Below are 21,422 nucleotides of genomic sequence, written 5' to 3' on the forward strand. Positions count from 1 at the left end.
GGATGGGCTGACAACGATGGTTTTCTTTTCCAATATGCTACCATCTGGAATGGCCTGACAACGATAGCTTTCTATTTCAATATACTGCCATCTCGGATGGCTCGAGAATGATGGTTTTCACAATTTACTTATCCTACCATCCCGGGTATCCCAACAATGATAGTTTTTGCTATAGACATATCCTACCATCCTGGATGGCCCGGTAGTGATGGTTTTTAACCTAAGGCATCCCAACTAATTCGACGGTACATGGTACTATTATTAGAGTAATACCAAATCAATATACATTGTAACCATATATCACATTTCAGTCCCATAATCACTTTATTTCATACATTGCTTACCATTCAACATTTTGTATCGTACTCATTTTTTCCTAAATTCAACCAATACACAGTTTCAACATTCAATACCATCATACAATTCAATTCAATACATGCTCTCAATCACATTCACAACCATAATCCAATTCATTTTCCAAGCACATATATTCATGTTATACATGTATACTCAATTATACTAAATATCATATATCCATTAAATCATATTATTTTTATTATATTCAATTTAGTCATTGTCTCGATATTTAATCTTAACCATATCAATTCAATTCAAACAACCATTGAAAACTTATGTCAATATCATATAATGAAAGATGCCATGAATATGCAACAAATAAATTAATCTCGAATCATTGAAATACAAATTGGGGGTCCCACATCACTCCAACCAAATCACACCCAATTACCAATGCATATTTTACAATTTATTCAATTTAGTCCCTGAACTCATGACAAGCATATCTTTCAATTTCTAGCCTCAGATTAAAATCTAATTTCACATATAATCATTAGAAACCCTCTACTTTCTATTCCTACCAAAATTTCATGGCATTTTTTCATTTTATTCAATTTGGTCCCTAATGTACAAAATCAATAATTAAGCTTTACAATTTAGTTAGTTTCATTAACTAAACTTAATTTCTATCAATTTCACTCCTAATTCTTCAAGAAATCAACAATGAAAACTTTCTAAAACTCTAACATTTTTACAAATTGATACATAAGCTAACTAAATCAAATTCTCATCACCTCAAATCTATAAATATTACAAGAAAAAGACTTAAATTTCATACCTAATCAAAGCTCAAAAGTCACAAGGGTTTGAAAGCTTGCATCCAATTTGCCTTTATGGTGGAGTGTGAATTAGGAAGAAGATGATGTTAGCCCACTTATTTTTTACTTTTATATTTCAATTAATTATTAATTAACTCAAATTAATTAATTTAATCATGTTTTCTAACTTAATTAATATTTTAATCAAACTTACTGGAATTTCTCATCATCGTCCACTATCACATAATTGAAAATGGTTTAATTGACATTTTAAACCTTTGGTTAATTGCTATTTTAGTCCCTAAGTCTTTTGTCGATTAAAACCTATAGCGATTGGATTTTACAATTTAGTCCCTAAGCCTTGATTAATCATAATTTCGGCTAAATTGACTATCCAAATTTTAATTCATCTATATCATAACTTCGTAAATATATCTATTTAATATTTACGAACTCGATTTATAGAAATGAAGTCCCAAAATCATAATTTTTTACAATACTGAAATTGGGTCGTTACATTTCTATTAAATTCAAGTTTATTAGATAGTCATTTTTTTCATTATATGATTATTACTTGAGAATGTTTTTTACTTCAAAACGTTACATCTGTAAATTGAACAAAAGCATTTTAACGGTGTTAGTAATATGACTTAAATTTTGAAATCAATAAAATAGAGACTAAATTTCAACAGTACAAAGAACAAAGAATAATGAGACTTGAAGCATAACCTTATTTTTTTCCATGCATCTTTATACCTGAATTAGCAATAAATTAATTTCACTAAATAATTTTTAACCATTCACATTAGAGGTGTCATGGGTCGGGTTCGGGCCGGGCCCACAAAAAATTTTAGCCTAACTCAGCCTGAAATATGGGCCTGGAAATTTGTCCAAGCCTGGCCAGGGAAAAAATTGGTAGGGCCAAGCCCAGCCCGGCCATATTAATTTTTTTTTACTTTTTTTATTAAATAAAAAACTTTAAAATATAATAAATCAAATACATTTAAAAACATAAAACAAATATTAAAACAAATAACAAATAAAAAATAAGACTAAAACAATTCTTAAAATAATACATAAATTGAAAATATAATAAAAAGTAGTTATATTAAAATTGAAACAAATTAGAACTAAAATAATAACCAAATTAATAACAAAACAAAAGTTTTACAATATCAAAACAATATTAAAAACGACAATAGATAACATAATAAATAGTTGCAAAAAAATAATAAAACACAACAAAAAAAAGTGAGAAAAAAAGAAAAACAAACATCAAAAAAAGACCAAATAGCAACAAAATAGCACAAAAAACAGCATCGCCAACAACACCAAAAACCTGCAAAATATAATCAAACAACTAAAATATCTCTACATTAACCAATCAACATATTTAATTTTATAACACAATATAAATTGTAAGCTAAATTAAATTGTCAACAATTACAAAGGAAGATAACCTAAAAAGCAATCGAAGAAACATCGTCCTCATCGTCCTCATCGTTATCATCATTCTTGGAACCAATTTCTAACATGAAATAAGAATAAATAATTAGATAATCAAATTGGTAAAAAAATAATATAAAATTACAACAATAAAATGAGAATAATAATTACCTGTTGAAAATCCCTTAGCTCGCATCTAATCATCCAAGCAAATAACGGCTTGAACCGTTTTTGGCTTAAGTGAACTCCTTAAAGGTGTGATAACTTTCTTACCCATGCTAAAAGCCAATTCGAAAGGTACAGTTGATATTGGAATTGCCAAAAGATCACGAGCTAATAATGAAAGCTCATTATATCGAACTGAACTTTTGCTCCAATAATCCAAAACATCTATTTGACTATTCAACTCAAGCTCCGGTTCTTCCAAATAAATGTCCAACTGTGACTTTTCACTCCTAGTGCTAGATTCATTTAAATATCGTTTATAATCATCACTCTAATCAAAATCTCCCCCAAAATCAACACTATTAACATTGTGTTCATCCAAACTAGAATCAACAGGATTTTTATCCGAAACATTAGAACTCTCAGCCAAAGAGGAAAACGTGGATTTGGATTTCTTAACATACTCGTCAAACAAGAGTCTAAGATTGCTAAGAATGGTTTCAACAAAATCTGAAGCATGAAGACCATAGATTGTAGTAAACCAATACTGCACATAATTCAACTTGTAACGAGGATCTAAAATTGCAGCACATGACAATATCAACGAATACTCAGCCCAATATTTATTAAATTTCTCTTGCATTTGCTTAACCATTGGAGTTAAAAACAAATAAGGACCTTTAACTGTATCAAGCAAGACCTTGTGAACCTTCCAAACCCCTCTAAAATAAAGATTAGCCGTTGGATAATTAGAACCAGAAAAAACACAAGTCACATCATAAAAGACTTTCAAAAATTTGCAAAGAATAGCAACGTTTCTCCACTCCTCGTTAGAAAGTGCAAATATTTGATAATCTTTATCTCGTTGGCCCCAATAATCTAGCACATCTTTATAGTAAAGAGAAGATTCAAGCATCAAATAAGTAGAATTCCATCTCACACAGACATCTAGACGCAACTTTTTGGTCACATTCAAATGAAAACTTTTGTCGGCCACATCATAAAATATTTTCCTACAAGTTCTCGAATTTTTTATGTACTTAATTCCATTTCGAATCTTACCAACAACATCATTAGCAAGTTCCAAACCAGCTTTAACTATGAGATTCAATATATGTGCACAACATCTAATTTGAAAAAAAACACCATCACACAAAATAGCTCGGTTTGCACGAAAACGATTTTTAAGACAAGAAACCATAACATCATTATAAGAAGCATTATCCAAAGTGATGCTAAAAATTTTCTTGTCTATACCCCATTGAGATAAACATAAAACAAGTTCATCCGCTATGTTCAAACCATCATACGGAGGAAATAAAGCTCTAAACCTTATGATTCTCTTTTGTAGCTTCCAATTTTCATCAACCCAATAAGCAGTAATGCAAATATATTCATCATTAGTATGCTTCGAGTTCTAATTATTAGAGGTTAGACAAATTAAACCAGGTGCTTTAACCAACTTTTCTTTAACACGATCTCTCTCTTTTGCATAATACATTAGGATATCCCTAGCAGCTGTATATCTACTTATATTCTTGAAATTAGGACTAGCAATACTTATCATGTATCTAAATCCCGGTTCTTGAACTGTCCTAAATGAATGCTTGCCACATACAAGAAAAGTAGAAATAGCTTTACGACACTCATCAGCATCAAACTTGTAGTTTTTTTTTAAATGGAACACCTCCTAATGATGGTTGAGTGGCTATGGTGTATTGACTAATGTCCTTATTAACTTTTTTCAAACAGCTATTTAGATGATGTCTTAAATGAGAGGTTCCACTAGAAGACTTAGTAGAGAAGATAGTCTTACAGTGATTACATTGTGCCTCTAATTCATTTTTGCTCTCGCATTCAAGCTTTGTCATTTCATCCCACACCTTTGAAGTGGTAGACTTTTGACGTTTGGCAGCACTTTCATACTCATTAAACCCATCGTCCACATGTATAAGACTGTTCGAACTAGCCATAGTCATAAAAACTCAAGTCATGAAATCCAAATAAACCAAAAGATTATTAATTTTCATACTAAAAATATCTAATAATTATGATGCAATTTATAATTAAGACCAAATGGTTTCATCTTATTTAAATATCTACCACAAGCCTAACAAAATCAACTATAGTTTGGTAATAATTAAATAGTCATTGAAACCCCAACCAATCAGTTCAGTCCAACCAAAAAACAGATCAAGAAATTATAAAACACAAAAAAAAAAGCCTAAAATAAACTAAATCAAAATAATTTTCATACTGTATGAAACACGGATCATCCAATAAAAAAATACAAAACACATCTAGCTAATCTCAATCCAAAGTTTAAAAAAAATCGAATTGAGGACACTAACCCAATCAATATATTTACTGAAACCGTCTCTAACTTTAAAAAAAAATTCCATATATTCAGGGTAAAATTGGTAAAAACGGATTCGATTTTACCATTGTCTACAGGAAATATAGTTTAAGCCCTTTGAGGATGTAATAACAAGTGCGGCCGATCGAGATAAAACAAAGAAATTAAAAATGGAAATATGTCTATCCTTTATCCCTGGTACTATCACCATCACAAATGCATTTGTAACATGAACTTGTTCCTTTTTTTCTTTTTTTAATGAAATTCTATTGAAGGAATATCTTCTTCATTAATATAAGGGGTAATATTTAAAATGTAAAACCTGTTGGGCTAAATTCAATTGGCGATGCATGTTTTGACAACCCAAATTAGCTGTCTGTCAATGCAATGTTTTCCAAATATCACTTCCACAATTCCATCAAAAAAAAAAAAGAAAAAGGAAAATGGAAAGCTGAAAGAATTGGACTTCACAAAACTGTAAGTATTAATTAACTCCGTTTGCCATCTCTCTCACCATGTCTTTAAAACCTTTGGCAGCTTCTAGTCCAATGATGTGTAAAAATGAAAGGCTCTTTTTTCAGGCTCTTTTATCAATCTAACGACCCATATTTCCCTTTTTTTATATTCTTTTATCATGCTAAAAATTGTGGGATTCATGTGATGTATTAAAAATAAAACTTTGGATACATTAATGTAAAGAGGGAATAAACTATCGGTTTTCTAGGTAAGATATGCAGCTGAAGACATAAGTATATGGAATGTTCCTAACTGTCAACCGTTGGGAAGGATAGATGATTTGTAAGATTCGATAAAATGAAGAAGCTTACCGTGAAGAAGACAGCAAATGAAGAAGCAAAAATGATGAAGTTGCTGAGCTGAGCTTGAGGCTAATTGGAGGTGGCCAACGGACAATTGGACAGTGGAGGTGGTGGTGGTGGTGAGCTAGAAGGTGGTGGTGAGCTAGGGATTTGGGTTTTGGAAATGGAAATAGGAGGAGGAAGGCAGTAGCAGCAGCTAAACGAAAATAACAAAGAGTAAAGTTACTTTAAAATTAAAAATAAAAAAATAATTCAAAATAATTTAATATTAAAATTGGGTTGGGCCAAGCCCGGGCCAAAAAAATCTTGCCCGAGGCCCGGCCTATTTTTTAAACGAGCCTCGTTTTTTGTCCAAGTCCATTTTTCGGGCCTATATTTTTACCCAAACCCTCCCATTTTTCGAGCGAGCCTTCGGGCCGGGCTGGGCAGCCTGGCCCATGCACACCTCTAATTCACATGATGATTTTCCATCATATGGCTATCAGTTTAGTATATTTTTACTTCAAAATGTTACATGTGAATTTAATAGAAGAATTTTAATGATGTTAACAATTGAATATGAATTTTGAAATTAGTAAAGTAGACTAAATTTCAAATGTATAAAAAGTAAAAGGACTTAAAACATATTTTAACTTTACTTTTTTCATATATTTTTATACATAAATTAGCAATAAATTAATTTCACTTGATAATTTTAACTATTCACATGATGGTTTTTCCTTTTTATTAAAGAGAATTAAAATATTTTACTTATTCTTAATTTTAAATCATTCTAATTTTAAATTTAAACCTACACTAACAATTCTATATTATAACAAATCATTTAATATTGACGTAAAGATTAAGCTTTTTCTTTTGTTAATACACAAAGAGATTACAGAAACAACAATTATATCAGAATCGTCCAATTTGGCAGAAAAAAAAATGTTATATAGGCTTGTTTCAAGCATGCTTTCAAATTGGAAGCCTTTGGGAAAGGACATAATGTAATTAACATGGGAACACGTGAAATGTAAACGTACATACTACTTTTTCTTCCTCGAAAAAAGAATTGTTGTATAGTTGATGGGGTTGGGTTGAGTTAGATTTGTGTTGTATTTAACTATAATATTAATATATTTTATATTTGTTGAGCTTTGATTTAGTTTGAAATATGAATCTAAAATTTTATCTAAGTTTGTTCATAATTATAAATCGCCAACCTTAAATCATTTTAAACATACTCATTATTTTTTTAATTTTTTAAAAATAATTATATTATAATATTATATATTATTATAAATTTAATTTCTATCGTTACAAATTATATCACATATAAACATAACATTATATAATTTATTAAAAACATAGAAAATGGACTAGATTTGAAATAGACATTGTAAGGCCCAATTTTAGCCCGGGGTCCAAATCAGAATTCAAACAAAAATAAAACCAAATAAAATATAAAGTCCAACTTTACACAGTCCCTTAACAGCTCAGTCCAGCTACAAAACCCAATTACATCAACCCAATAAGGCCTAAAAAAACCTAAAACCTAGCCCAAAGTTACACGGCCCGACAAGCCCAAAAACGTTAAACACTCAGAACCCTAGGGTTTCTGCTAAGCGCCACAGTAGCCACCAAGTAGCCCTTCGTCCTCACCGCCAGCGCAGCACCGTACGACAACCGAGCTCCGTACCTTCGTACCTACGCACAAATGCAAAAAGACAACACAGCAGAGAGAAAAACAACAGCAAATACAGAGAAAAATAGGAAAAATTTGATTTTGATTTTGATTTTCGGCTATAAAGCCGTGAACAATGTATTATTCGTTTTTTTTTTACGGATACAAAATAGAATACAAAGAAAACCATCAAAGTTTTTTTAAAGGTGATTTCTGATTTAAGTTTCTGGAAATTTCTCTAATTTTTCTTTCAGTTTATTGTTTGAGGTCTTTCGTTATTGCATTTGAAAATATAAAACAAAAAAGAGAAGCCTCACCTTGCGAAAGTGCCATGGACTCCGTCTGCTTCGTTGAAATCGGAGCGTAGAAGGGATTCCGCGGTCAAAATTGTCGTCCCTTGAAGTCCGAATCGGTTCATCACAGTTGATAGGAGTAGATCGGTGCTTAGGAGGGGAGTTTTAGGGTCGAATGAGGAGGAAATAAAAGGGGCTAGGGTTTTATTTTTTTAAGAGTTGATTGTTTCATTTTTTTGAAGGTATTGTTGTGTTTATAAGAGGGGAGAAACAACGCCGTTTGGGACCTTCGTCAGTAGCCTCAAAACGGCGTCGCATAGAGCGACCCGTTTCGACCCTACCCGATGGCCCCCAGGATCTGCGTGTTTATGCGGAGAGGGGATATTTGCGCTAATAGTCCTTCCTGTCCGCGCTATTGTTTCCGCGCTGTTGTTTGATTGAGTCCTTTTTTATATTTTCTTTCGTTTTAATTTTTACCTGAGATTTGTACGCAGTTTTAATTTAGCCTATATTTAAACGCATCGTTGTGGGATTTAGTATATTTTCAATTTTGATCCTCAATAATTTGTGCGCATTCTATTTCGATCCTCAGCTCAGCTTTAATGATTTGTTTTATTTATACATTATCCTTTCAATTTTGTTTCTATTTCAATTAAGTTTATTTTATGTTTTATATTCTTGAGGATTTATTTATTTATTTATTTATTTATGTATTTTTTTAAACCTATTATTTTAACATATTATTTTGGAACTACTTTTTAATTTCATTTTGTTTTAGTTTTTTTAATTTCCTTTTATATATTGTTAAATTGTTTTATTGTATAAATTATTATTTTAAAATCTTCTCTATGTAATTTTATGTTTAAAATCCAATTTTAGTATTATATATTTTGTTTGTTTCATATATTTTCCTATATTATTATCCTTTTATATATATATTATTTATATTAAGTTTTTTTCTTCATGTATATTGTTTTGTGTGTATATATATGTAAATATTTCCTACATCATCACTGTTGAATTATTGTACATTATTTTTATATATATTGTTGATGATTTTATATTATTTTATGTACTTTCTTTTAAACCTATTCATGTATGTATGTTTTCTTTTAAATTTATATATAATTTATCTCTTTCAAAATCTTTATTTTACTATATATATATATATTGTTTTTAACACTTTCATCTATTATTATTTTTATATATTAACTCTATTAAGTTTTCATCTCATGTATGTTGTCAATAAGTTAATACATGTTGTTTTAAACTATTTTGTATCTCGGTTATTTTAAATTTCTTCTTACATAATATTCATTTGATAACTTGTCCATATGTTATTACACTTATTTTTCTGTATACTTTATTTTAAATTTTCTCGTGCATGGCCCGTTGTTATACCTTTTTTGCACATATAATTTAGGTTAAAATTATATAAATGGACTGATTTGAAATTTTCTTTTCTTCATTTATTTTAAATTCTTTTATTGTTATTCAAAAATTTGTTTTATATTTTATTAATTTGCTATGCAAATATCAAAAATGTATATATGTACGTATCCGGTGTTGGTTGTTAATATTGCTTGAATATGTTGGGAATTTATCATCATTGTATATTTTAAATTGCATGTCTGAAGTATTATCTTTTTCATTCAACAATGTAATGTTATGTTCATGTATATTCCTTTTGTGCTTGATACTATGCTTTCTTCTCCAACACATTTGGGCCAGTTTTATTGGATTCATTGTTTTTGTACCGCATGCGAACTAAATAAAGTGCGTTGTGAGCCGGTTTTACAAATGTTTGTTTGAAAATCTCCCAAAACACAGGCAACGTTTGATTTTTGGAAATTCAAGGAATCATGCCCTACCGTGCTGGGTTTCGATTTTCTGTTTGTCCAAAATAATCAAATATTCCTTTGAAATTTCATCTGTATTTTCTAAATTCTAAAACAAGGTAATGTTCAATGTTTGGAAATTCGAGCAATCGTGCCCTACCGTGCTGGGTTTTGACTTTTCGTTGCACTAAATAATTGGGCTTCTTTTTGTAATTTTCAACGTATGAGCTTTTGGAAGTCAAGAATTGATCATGGTTTCGAAGGAATAAAGGATCGTGTCCTATCGTTCTAGATGTGATGTTGTATTCCTAAAACAAGAGAATTTTGACGACCAACTTGAGCCATTCAAATGTTTTAAAATGAACATATTTCAAAAATAGCTTTAAATCTTAGACATAAGGACAGTACTTAATCAATTTGGTACCAATTTTGGGTGTAGTAAGGGTGTTAATCCTCCCTCATACGTAATCGGCTCCCGAACCCATTTTTAAGTTCGTGTAGACCAAAATTGACTTAAATGTAATAAAATGTTTTATTAGGTGATCCAATCACACCTAAACAAAGATTGGTGGCGACTCTACACTTTGTTTTAAAGTCGATCCCCGTTTTTCAAAAAATGGTTTCGACAGACATTTTTAACCCAAACTCAAACTAAATTCATATTTTAAACTTTTTTATTTTAATTTATTTTTTACACTTAATATTTTTACTAAAACCCTTTGTAACAGCCCGTTTTCATTAAAATCGGAATACTGGTTTTGGGACCACAAATCTGAGTTAAAAAGAAAATTTATTTTAATATTATCACATGGTTCGTATTATGATTGGAATGCTATATGAAAATTTTTATAAGAAAATTTTATCGATTATATGTTTAATTAGGGAAAGGACCAAATTGCATAAAATGCAAAAGTTGAGTTCTAGTAGCTATAAGTATCAAATAGCTATGGAATTCAAAACTTGAGGTCCTTATATGGTAATTATACCATTAAGAAAAGTTAGTAGATATTTTGGTGATTCATCCATGAAAAATAGAAAAAGAAAATGATGAAATTGGAAAGTTAAAAATTAAATATGATAAATAAAATAAATATCAAATAACATAAATTTATATCATCTTCTTCCCCAAAATTTACATAGAAACCCTAGAAGAGAGAAAGGAAACTAATTAAGCTTAATTAGTTATCAAAGTATCAAAGTTTTTCCATGGATGAATATGCTGAAATTTTGAAATTTATGGTAGAAAATGAAAGGTTGTTGATAGATAATTAACTTTTAAAAAGAGAATTTTGATGAAATTATGATTTAGGGACTAAATTGTTAAGATGTAAAAGTTATGGAAAAGTTCTAAATTTTGTGAAATGTATGTGTTGTAAATGTTATATGAAAATTTCAGTTAAGCTTGAAATAAGGATTAAATTGCATGAATTTCATTTTCCGAGCCTAAAGACAAAATTGAAATTAATAAAAAGTATAAGGGTAAAATGGTGATTTTGCCTAGGATATGAATTGAATGTAAATGAGTATGAAATCTGTAACGCCCCAAAAATTGGGCCTAGGAGAGTTGGGCTTTGAGTCTGGGATTCAGATAGAAGAAAACCTGAATATTGAGAAGTTTTAAATATTACTAGTGTTTAAAATATATATATATTGATAAAATATTTATGTTATTACTAATATTTTAATTTTTATGAAAATTATTATCATTATAATTATTAGAGACAAATATATTTATAAAATTATTGTTGTTAATTTAGTGTTTAAATTAACATATTATTAAAAAAATTCTTGTATCTATTTTTATTGATTTATGGAAATTATAATTATTATTATTAGGAAAAATATATATATTATCGTATTTGAAATCTTCAATATTATGGTTATTATTATTATTATTATTTTAGTTTTAAATAAATTTAGAAGTATTTAAAGTATGGGAAAAATTGATCCAAGACTCTAGTAAAATAATTATTTTTGTTCTTTAGGGGATCTGGGCATTAAGGTTTATTAATAAGTTAGGCTAAAACTGGACATAAGGAGGAATCTGGCCTAGTGGTTAGGCGTGTTAAGCAGTAGGAAGGGAGCAGGGGTTCGATTCCCTGCGTGCGCAAATGTGAGTTTTTTTTTTTAGTATACAGGTTGCGGTTGGAATAGGCCTTAAAGGAACTTACGAATGAAGTTTGACACAAAGAGAGCCTGTGGTGCAGTGACAAGCAACGTATGTGTGTGTTAAAGAGGTCGCATGTTCGATTCCGTATGTGAGCGAATCCTGTTTTATTTTTAAAGTGGGCCAGAACTGAAACAGGTAAGGTTTATAATTTATTGTGGCCATATATTAGCAAGGAAGGAAGCTGGGTGCAGTGGCCAACAGCATGGGCGTGGGCGCAAGGCGGACGGAGGTCTGGGGTTCGAGTCCAGGCTAAGGTATGTTTTAATGTTTTTAAAATGAACGGGACTTCAGCAGGTAACCTTTAAGATAAAATGGGAGGGTATATTATTGAAAGCAAATGCGTGTCCTAGTGGCCAGCAGCATGCTGGGCAACCTAGAGGTCCCAGGTTCGAACAACGTTATGCGCAAAAGGGTGTTTCTTTTTGCTGAACGCACGTGGGAAGGACCGTACGGGATTGAAATGCTACCAGCTGCAGGAGGATTCGGCTGAATGGGGGACTGCTACTCAGCAGTGGAGAGTTTGAATTAAATTCAAACTTTGATTATGGCCATGAATTAAGGAGATAAGGAAGGAATTAAAATTGAAAAAGGATTTTATTTTATTCTAATCTTAATCTTATTTCTTTTTGCTCTTATTCTTTTTTATTTTTCCTAAAAGCTGAACAATTTTCTCATTTTTTTTTATTTTCTTTCCTTCTCTCATCTATTCCCCTCTTCTCTTTTCTTTCTCCTCTTGCCGATTGTTCTTAAGCTAATCCTCTCTTTTCTCTTCCGTTATTTCTTCCACAAACTCTCTACCTCTCATTCTTCCTCTCTTTCATTTATAGTAAAAGTGAACCGATCATTCTTTTCATTGCTAACCGAATATCAACAAGCCAAATCCCAAGGAGTCAAAGGAAGTCGATTGCTTTATAAAGTGACCCAAAAGCCAAAAGCACAAAGCACCCTTGGGTGACTTGGTGGCCGATTCGTAGGATCCTTGTGGTACGGGTTCGCTAGTGTTTTAGAGTCATGATCGCGTTGAATCGAGTTAACACGGATTGAAACCGTTTGGGTAAGTGAACCTTGGTAAGTGCTCGTAGCTTTAATCAATTTAATATTAGGGAGTTTAAGAAAAGCGAAACCTCTCTAATTTAGGAGATGGCGAATATGGGCATAGACTTTATGGGGTCTTCTTTTAATATTTTTGGTTTATTTATTGAAGGAGCAGCAAGGTGTAGTGTCGATTTGGAGTAGCTTGGATCACCGGAGTAGCTAGGCCCAATCATCAATCGCGACAAAGGTAAGGTGCCTAAGGCTATTTTGGAGGGTGGCCGAATGTGTAAGTGTTAATATTGGATAGTTCTTGATTTGGTTCAATTATTGCGAGCTGATATATTTAACAAATGATTATAGGAGAAATCGTGTAGGAAATCTCGCCGAGGAATATCGCAAATCGTGTGTAAACGAACCCTTTCATAGCTTAAAGCGATAAATGCCGAAAAGCAAAATCCAAAATTCGGCATTTCGAGGACTCGTGAGCAATTAACGCTCATTAGTTAGTTAGATTCGTTGAGATGATGATCGGGAACATTGGAAACGGTAAGAACGTGATTTTGGCATTCACGGTAAGTTGGGCCTCGAGGGTCGCAATAGGCCCAACAAAGCTTTCGGGCCCATTTGGGTAAAATTGGTAGAATATGAAAACTCGTTAAATTGCGATCGAGACTGATAAAACCATTATGGAATATAGGCTAAATGGGCCTAGATGACGAAATTGGCTAAGTAGGGCCCATTAGGGTTTTAGGCCCAATAACTCGTTTTCGCTAAAAATGGGCCAGAATCACTGTTTGCACCCATGAATTGTTTGTAACCGTTAATGAACATGGAAACCCTTAATTTTTGGTAAAATTACAAGATTACCGTTATAATATGAAAATGACCGTTTTGCCCCTAGGTAAAAAAATGACCATTATACCCCTAGGGTTTATATATGAACCTAATGCATGGGATTTTGATAAACATGATATGTATGATATGCACATGACATGTATGATATGCACATGATATGTATGATATGCACATGAGATGTTCATAAATGCATTGGGTTGGGTTTTTATATGGATGGAGGAAGTGCAAAAGGGCTTATGCCCCAGTTATTAAAGGGCTTATACCCCAGTTATTAAAGGGCTTATGCCCCAGTTATCAAAAGGGTTTATGCCCCAGTTATCAAAAGGGCTTATGCCCCAGTTATTAAAGGGCTTATGCCCCAGTGATCAAAAGGGCTTACGCCCCAGTTATTAAAGGGCTTTTTGCCCCAGTTATTAAAAGAGGCAAGGCCTCCAGTTATATGATAAAGTAGCTATGCTGCCAGTGGAGAGTTATGGCGGGGTGGGTCGAGTTAATCCCCACATGGTGTGCTGGTTGGTATGGGTGGAGAGTAGCGGATGGTGGGTTGAGTAGTCTCCCAAAATGGGTTGCATTCTTTCATTTGGCATTACATGTGTTATAAAAATGGGCCTATGGGCCATACCATTTACAGTAAAGGCTTCGACCCAGTAATATGAAACTTGAAAAGGCTTCGGCCCAGTGTTATGAGATATGAAATATGAAAAGGGCTATGGCCCAGTATATGTTTGAGATTGGATTTGGGCTTAGACCCAACAGGCTGCTATTGTTTTGGGCTCTGAAAGGGGCTTGTTGCACACTGAGTTTCCAAACTCACCCCCTTTCCTTAACCTTGCAGGTGAGCCTTGATGTGGAGACTTGGGCCGGAGGGGATTCATAGTGGCCACGGTGATCGTTTTTGGACCTTTAAATAAGAGTTGGTTTTCATTTAATTTCCTTTAATTATTATTTATTTTTGGGTTGTAATAAGGCCATTTTTAACTTTTCTTTTATTTCTTCTCGAGATTATTTTATTCTTAATAACTTTAAAATTGGCTGATAATTATTCAAATAGGCTAGACTTAGGACGTGTTTTCAAAACGATATTTGTTTTCAAAAAGTTCAACACCACGATTAATCGATTTATCAAAGTCGTTCACTTAAACAAATTTAAACTCGATATAACAAAGTGTGGCTATGGTTGTGGGCATGTCTAGGATTGGATCCAATCAAAGAGCTTGGTACTTAAGCAGCCTTCATGGCTCACCTCCTCTATCTCGGATACCTACCTGGTGCCTAGCTTACATACACTTTGTTAACTCAACAAAATATAGGGTTTTTAAAACATTAAAATGGAACGTGGGTTTTCAACTCGAATGTGGCACGTCAGATTCGGCCATAGCGTCTGGGCCGGGTTTGGGGTGTTACAAAATCGATTAAATTGATGTTAAATTCATTTATATAGATCCGGATAACTCAAATTCAAAGCTAGATTGAGGAAAAGAAAATGTGTCGGATTAGTAGACTTTTAAATATGAACAAGTGTCGAGATTAGTTTGTGTAACTTAATTATGTATATTTATATATTTGAATTGAATGTTGTACTTATGAGAATTGTATAAATAATTAATGTATGAAAATAATCACATGCCCGAAATTTCTCGATAAACAATAAATTCCGTTTGAATAATAAAATGAGATGGATACAGTATTTTCTCGTACTGATTATAGTCCTGCATATGTTGCGGACATTATAGCTCAGACGAGTAACCTGTTTAAAGCCTTCTCGAGCGTCCTGTTATATAGTTCCTACGAGCATCCTAATCGGTAGTGATTCTGCATGTGTTGCGCACAATCGCAGCCCTTTGTGAGTGTCCTGTTACATGATTCGATTGGTTGTGGTCCAGCATTTATTGCAGACACAAATGCAGCTCTACGTGAGCATCCTGATATAGGCTCTTATGAGCTTCCTAACATGGCTCGGTTGACCTCCCTATTAAATGGCTATCTAGTGCTCCCTGATAATAACTCTTCGAAGTTAACTGTTAAGCTCTATGTGCTCCCTGATTAAAACTCTTATGAGTTTCCTGTTTAGCCCAGATAAGCGTCCTGTTACATGGCTCATTTGAGCATCCTGATATGTTGCTTGAGAACATGCTCCCTAATTATGTGCCCTAACGGGTACCCCTGAACATGAATTGACGGATCACTGATTTGTATACCTTATGTATATTACTTGAGTATTCATCGATATTTCAATAATTCAATGGATAAAACTCCTAACATGAGAAATTATGAGATTAAAAGAATTATGTCTCGAATACTTCTGAAATATTCGAAAGTTTGTAGTATGATGAGTTCATTCATGTTTATTTGATGTATATGTGAAATATATGACTAACTTGCTTAATTGAGTGTATATGATTAGGAAAACTTGCTAATTTGTTGGGAAGCATGTTATTTTTATGCTTATTTAAATGAATATGATTGGTAAATTTAGTTCCTGTTATACGAACTTACTAAGCATTAAATGCTTACTAGTTTTCTTTTCTTTGTTTTATAGTGCTCGGAAGCTCGCAAAGGTTGGAGATCGGTCAGAGTATCATCACACTATCCACAAGCTCATTTTGGTATAAATAGTAAACTTATTTTGGTATAATGGCGTGTATAGGCTAACTTTGCCAATGTTGGCATGTAAATGGATGTTTGTAATCTAGCCATTAAAATGGTTAGTGATGGTATGTTTTGGTATATATATATATATCATAAGGTTATATCATAAATAATATATAAAAGCTTAATATGGTTGAGTAAGTTAAAGTAAATATAAAAGTTTTGATAATAAGGTAAGTTTGGAAATACATGAACATATGTGATAATATATCACACATAATTCTTGCAATTGGCTTGGATAATATGTATTGAATTGGTTGTTATATATGTATAAGTGTTGTTGTTGGTTAATGGAAAATTTGGGTAAGAAATAAAGTTAAGAAATGGCTTTATTTTATCCACACGGGCGTGTGTCTAGACCGTGTGAGACACACGACCGGGCACATGGGCATGTTGTTTGGCCGTGTGTCCCCTGCATCTTAAAATTGAGAAATAGAATGCTCAGAATTAGGCACATGGGCAGAGACACGGGCGTGTTTCTCAGCCGTATGTGACACATGGACTAAAACACCGGCATGTGTCTTGGCCGTGTAAATCCTACACCTAGTTTTCAAAAATTAAATTGACCACACGACTTAGCACACTGGCGTGTGGCTGAATGTGTGACCCAAGTCAAAGAGTTACACAGGTAAGGACACGAGCTGGGACACGGTCATGTGCCTCTCATTGAATGCCCACACGGCCTGAGACATGGGCATGTCACTTGGCCGTGTGAGCCACACGGCCTACTCACACGGGCGTATGACCTCTGTATATAAGAAAAATTTTAAAATTTTGCGAAAAATTCTTTGAGATCCCAATTTAGTACTGATTTGTTTCTAATGCTTAAATTCTTGAGAGTCCATTCAAGAGACAATATGATTATTTTCGGATATGAATAGTAAATGACATGATTTATCTGTAATTGTTCTGTAAATTCCAGTAATACTCTATAACACTGTTCTGATGACGGATACAAAGTTAACAGTGTTATACTCTTATAAATTTTAACTGAGTTTTGGGTTTGAAAAAATAATCTAATCATAAATGGTTTTAGAGGCCTCTAAACAACCAAAAAGAAAATAAAAATTGCAAACAACAATCAGAACAAAGTAGCGGAATTAAATAATCAATCCGGTATAATACATACCTTTTCAATATTAAAACCATATTTAATTTCGACTTGGCGTGTTCTAAAGATTAGGTATTTTTTTTGAGAAAAAATGTTTATGATGATAAAGAGTATATGTTTAATTTTAGAGAGAGAATAATTTAATAAATATAAAATATTAGAGTAATTAGATAAAATATAGAAGTATTTTTTGGTTAATTTTGTATTATTGAATACCTTTTAGACTAAAATATTGCATATAATAATTTGATTTTATATTTTATTATTTGTTTAGAAAATATGTTGTTAAGTATTCTAGATATTTTTAATAATTAATATTATATTTTAGAATTTAAAAGTATGTAGTTGCATAATTATATTTATGCTACCAAACATAATATAAAAATTGTAATTTAATTACATTCCATCAATCAAAGACATGAAAAATTATAAGAGAGTGCAATTGCTATATTAGTAATTACATTTTCATCTAATTACTCTATAATGTCTAAACACACCTCAAATATGTTTTTGAAATTTCTTTATAAATTTTCGATCTCTATTATTTCTCTTCAAATAAGTAAATTCAAGTTTATACATTAATCATAGTTTTTCTTATTTAATTTAGATTTGTTTAACAATGACTCGTATTTAAAGAAGGTTAATATTATTATAATCCTAAAATATTCTGGCGTGGTGCGCATCGCGAATTAGATTATATTCTTAATTAAATATAGTACTTGTATTACTAATGTTTTAATTGATGTAATTTCTTTTCAAATTAAAAATATATATATTTAGAGTCAAAATTGACTTTTTATTACTTAAGTCTTTCAATTATAATTTCTTTCTATTTTCATATTTAATTTTTATCTCATTTTAATACCTAAATTATATTATCATCCCATTTTACTCCAAATATTATTTGCGCCCAACACAAAAGTGCCATATTTTACGTTCTTATTGGAAACTTTTTATGTTTTTCTGAGTAAAATGGGTTGAAAATGATCATTTAAGTATTAAAATAGAAAAAAAATTAAATATCAACGTGACAACATATATAGTTCAGAAGTTAAATAGTAACTTAATTTTTTAAAATAAATAAAAATTGAATTGTTATGACAAAACTATGCAAAATATGAAATTAATGTAACATGAAACCAAAAATTATGATAATAATAATCAAAACATATCATCTTACAAAGAATAAAATCAACCCAACAAAATATATATGATGATATCAAAACCTTAGTGATGTGAAAACCACTATATAAAATCATAATACTTTATAACAATAAAAAAAGTAATGAGAACACATCACAAAAGAATAATATTCAAAACACTACTCAGACATATTTACGACGTGAGCAAACACATTATATTTTAAATTATATAACTTTGAAAAGTATATAAAATAAAAATAACATAAACATACAACCACAAATATCTCAAAATTCACATAAAACAAATGATAAAAGATTAAAAACATATACACACAATATCGACATGATGAATATCATAAACATATACAAACGTTGACATGATAAGCCAAATGAAAGGCAGCAATTCCCTGAATCAGTAACTTAATTAGACGACACTCCTCAGAATAGAATTAAATTTTTAATTATGATATACACATATAAAAAATATCATATATATATTTTGGGAATAACTTATATAAGAATAATCCTAATGTTTTTATGCACCAATAAAATATCGCCACATCATCATCAAATTTTAAATATATGAAATTATTATTATACATTCATCTATAGATAAATTATTTTATGGACATTGCTCACCACAATATTCATGTCCCTTTTTAATTATTTAATCACATTTCAACAATTTTTTTCATGCCATTAACACATAATTTTGATTTTTTTTACCCTAAACCTTGAATATAGAATTCCGAACCTTAAACCCAAAACCAACATCCCTAAAACTGAATCTATAACCCCAAATATTTAAACCATGAACCCCAAACTCATAATCCATAGCTCGAATCCTTGAACACAAACCCATAACCCCAACATCAAACCCCAAACCATAAATATTAAATCCTAAACATTGAATCTTAAATTTAAAACTCTAAACCCTAAACCTAGGGGTTCAAGGTTTAAGGTTTAAGCTTCAAGTTCAAGATTTGGGGTTCTGGATTCGGGTTTTAGAGTAAAACAATTACCAAAATTATGTATTAATGACATAGAAAAAATTGCAAAAGAATATTACTTTTTAAAATTGGTTGCACAAAAATATAAAAAAAATATTAACTTATGAAAAGAAAAAGATTAAAATTTGTAAAAGAAGAAAATGTATGTTTATAATTTAAAAATTAATTATTTTAAGTAATTTAATTAAAGTTAAATTAAGTTAGAGAAGATATTAGATATAGATGAGTGTACAATAATACTTTGTTATCTTTAAAATTTAATGACGTGACACTATTTTATTAGTGCCTAATAACTATGCTTTTAGGTTCATCCTAATATAATTTATTCCACATATTTTACAATATTTATAATATAATAAATAGAGACTAAAAAATTAAGCATTCAAATTTATATGAATTTTAATCATTTTATTAACAAAACATTACAAATTTTTAAAAATATTTTTAAATTAATAAATGAATGTATTTTAATAGATACATACAACAAAATTCATGCATTACAGGATAAGAAACTAATTTATATATTAAGTATGGTTAGTATTTAATATAATATCAGTAAAAATTTAATTTCACAAAGTTCAAATACCATTACATATATTTTCTTTTTAATATTTAATAGTTTTATTTTTTACCATACTCTAAAGTGAGTTTGCATAACCATTTCAACATTATTTATAGAGTCTAAAATTTTCACTTATAGTGTATTAAATCATTTTTAATATCAAGTATGTAAATTAATTTTTAAATAAGTAATTTTAAAGTGATGATAAAGTTACACAATTTATGGAAGGAGCTGAATTTTGACAAAAGAATTATTAAAATATGTCTGAAAAAGAAAATCATCATAACTCGAATACACAACCATGTCAAAAGTTACATAAAATTATTATACTTTAGACAAGAAAATTAAAAATAGGACATGACAAAAAACTTAATATTTAAAAATAAAAATTGAATCACTAACATAAATTATTCATAATATGTTATGAGTTAAACTTAACAAAGCATGATACAAACAAATAAATTATTTTCTAAATTAAATCACCATAATAAAAAACATGATATAATAATAATAATAATAATAATAATAATAATAATAATAATAATAATAATAATAATAAAACCCACAATACAACGTGTTCATAAACATGTTAAAATTTATATAGCACAACTCATTAACGTATAACAGGACAAAACAAATATATAATATAGAAATTATATAAACCTTTTAAAATGAATTTGACTTGTCACGTGGCAAGTTTTGGCAAAGAAACAGAGTTCATTTCTCTCAAATTGTGGCTACAATTTTATGGGATAACTTCTACTTTATTAATACAGATTATATATATGATTGATAAGTATTTCATATTTATAACTTTATCAATATCACTTGTTTGGTATTTGCAAATATTTATTATATACTTATAATAAAACTTAAATATTAATAAATTTAAAATAATATATTAATATCAAACATATATAATTACCAATTAACTCCTAATTTAGTTGATTTATTATTGTTGCAACAATCGAGATATGAATTAAATATTCTATTTAAAGGTTAAGGGTCATGAGTTGTAGAAAAAAATATACATGATTCGCACCGATAGCATCAATACATAAAACAAAAACAGCACTCGTAATGGGTTCTTGTGGATACTTGTTCCAGTGTAAGAACAGATACTGTACTGCTTGGGACACCTATTTAACTGCAGTCGCACTTGATTTTTGTTCCTTGGTTTATGGTTTTAACTTC

General features: G+C 30.5%; 1 protein-coding gene and 1 long non-coding RNA gene across 3 annotated transcripts; both read right to left on the bottom strand.

The window, feature by feature from the left end:
• Positions 1-2,381: 2,381 nt before the first annotated feature.
• Positions 2,382-6,129, bottom strand: LOC128283725 (uncharacterized). Of its 2 annotated transcripts, none has more exons than XR_008274135.1 (5): positions 5,910-6,129; positions 4,543-4,691; positions 2,733-2,839; positions 2,576-2,643; positions 2,382-2,454 (listed from the first exon to the last, which is right to left on the bottom strand). It is a non-coding gene; the product is annotated as an uncharacterized LOC128283725 (long non-coding RNA). The 2 variants fall into 2 exon arrangements; XR_008274133.1 differs by having other exon boundaries at positions 2,733-3,022.
• Positions 3,033-4,533, bottom strand: LOC128283721 (zinc finger BED domain-containing protein RICESLEEPER 1-like). Its single transcript, XM_053021101.1, has one exon. It carries the CDS (start codon positions 3,925-3,927, stop codon positions 3,058-3,060), a length of 870 nt encoding a protein of 289 aa, XP_052877061.1. The 5' UTR covers positions 3,928-4,533; the 3' UTR covers positions 3,033-3,057.
• Positions 6,130-21,422: the final 15,293 nt, after the last annotated feature.

This window comes from Gossypium arboreum, chromosome 2 (genome assembly GCF_025698485.1).
Source record: "Gossypium arboreum isolate Shixiya-1 chromosome 2, ASM2569848v2, whole genome shotgun sequence".
NCBI classification, from domain to species: domain Eukaryota; kingdom Viridiplantae; phylum Streptophyta; class Magnoliopsida; order Malvales; family Malvaceae; genus Gossypium; species Gossypium arboreum.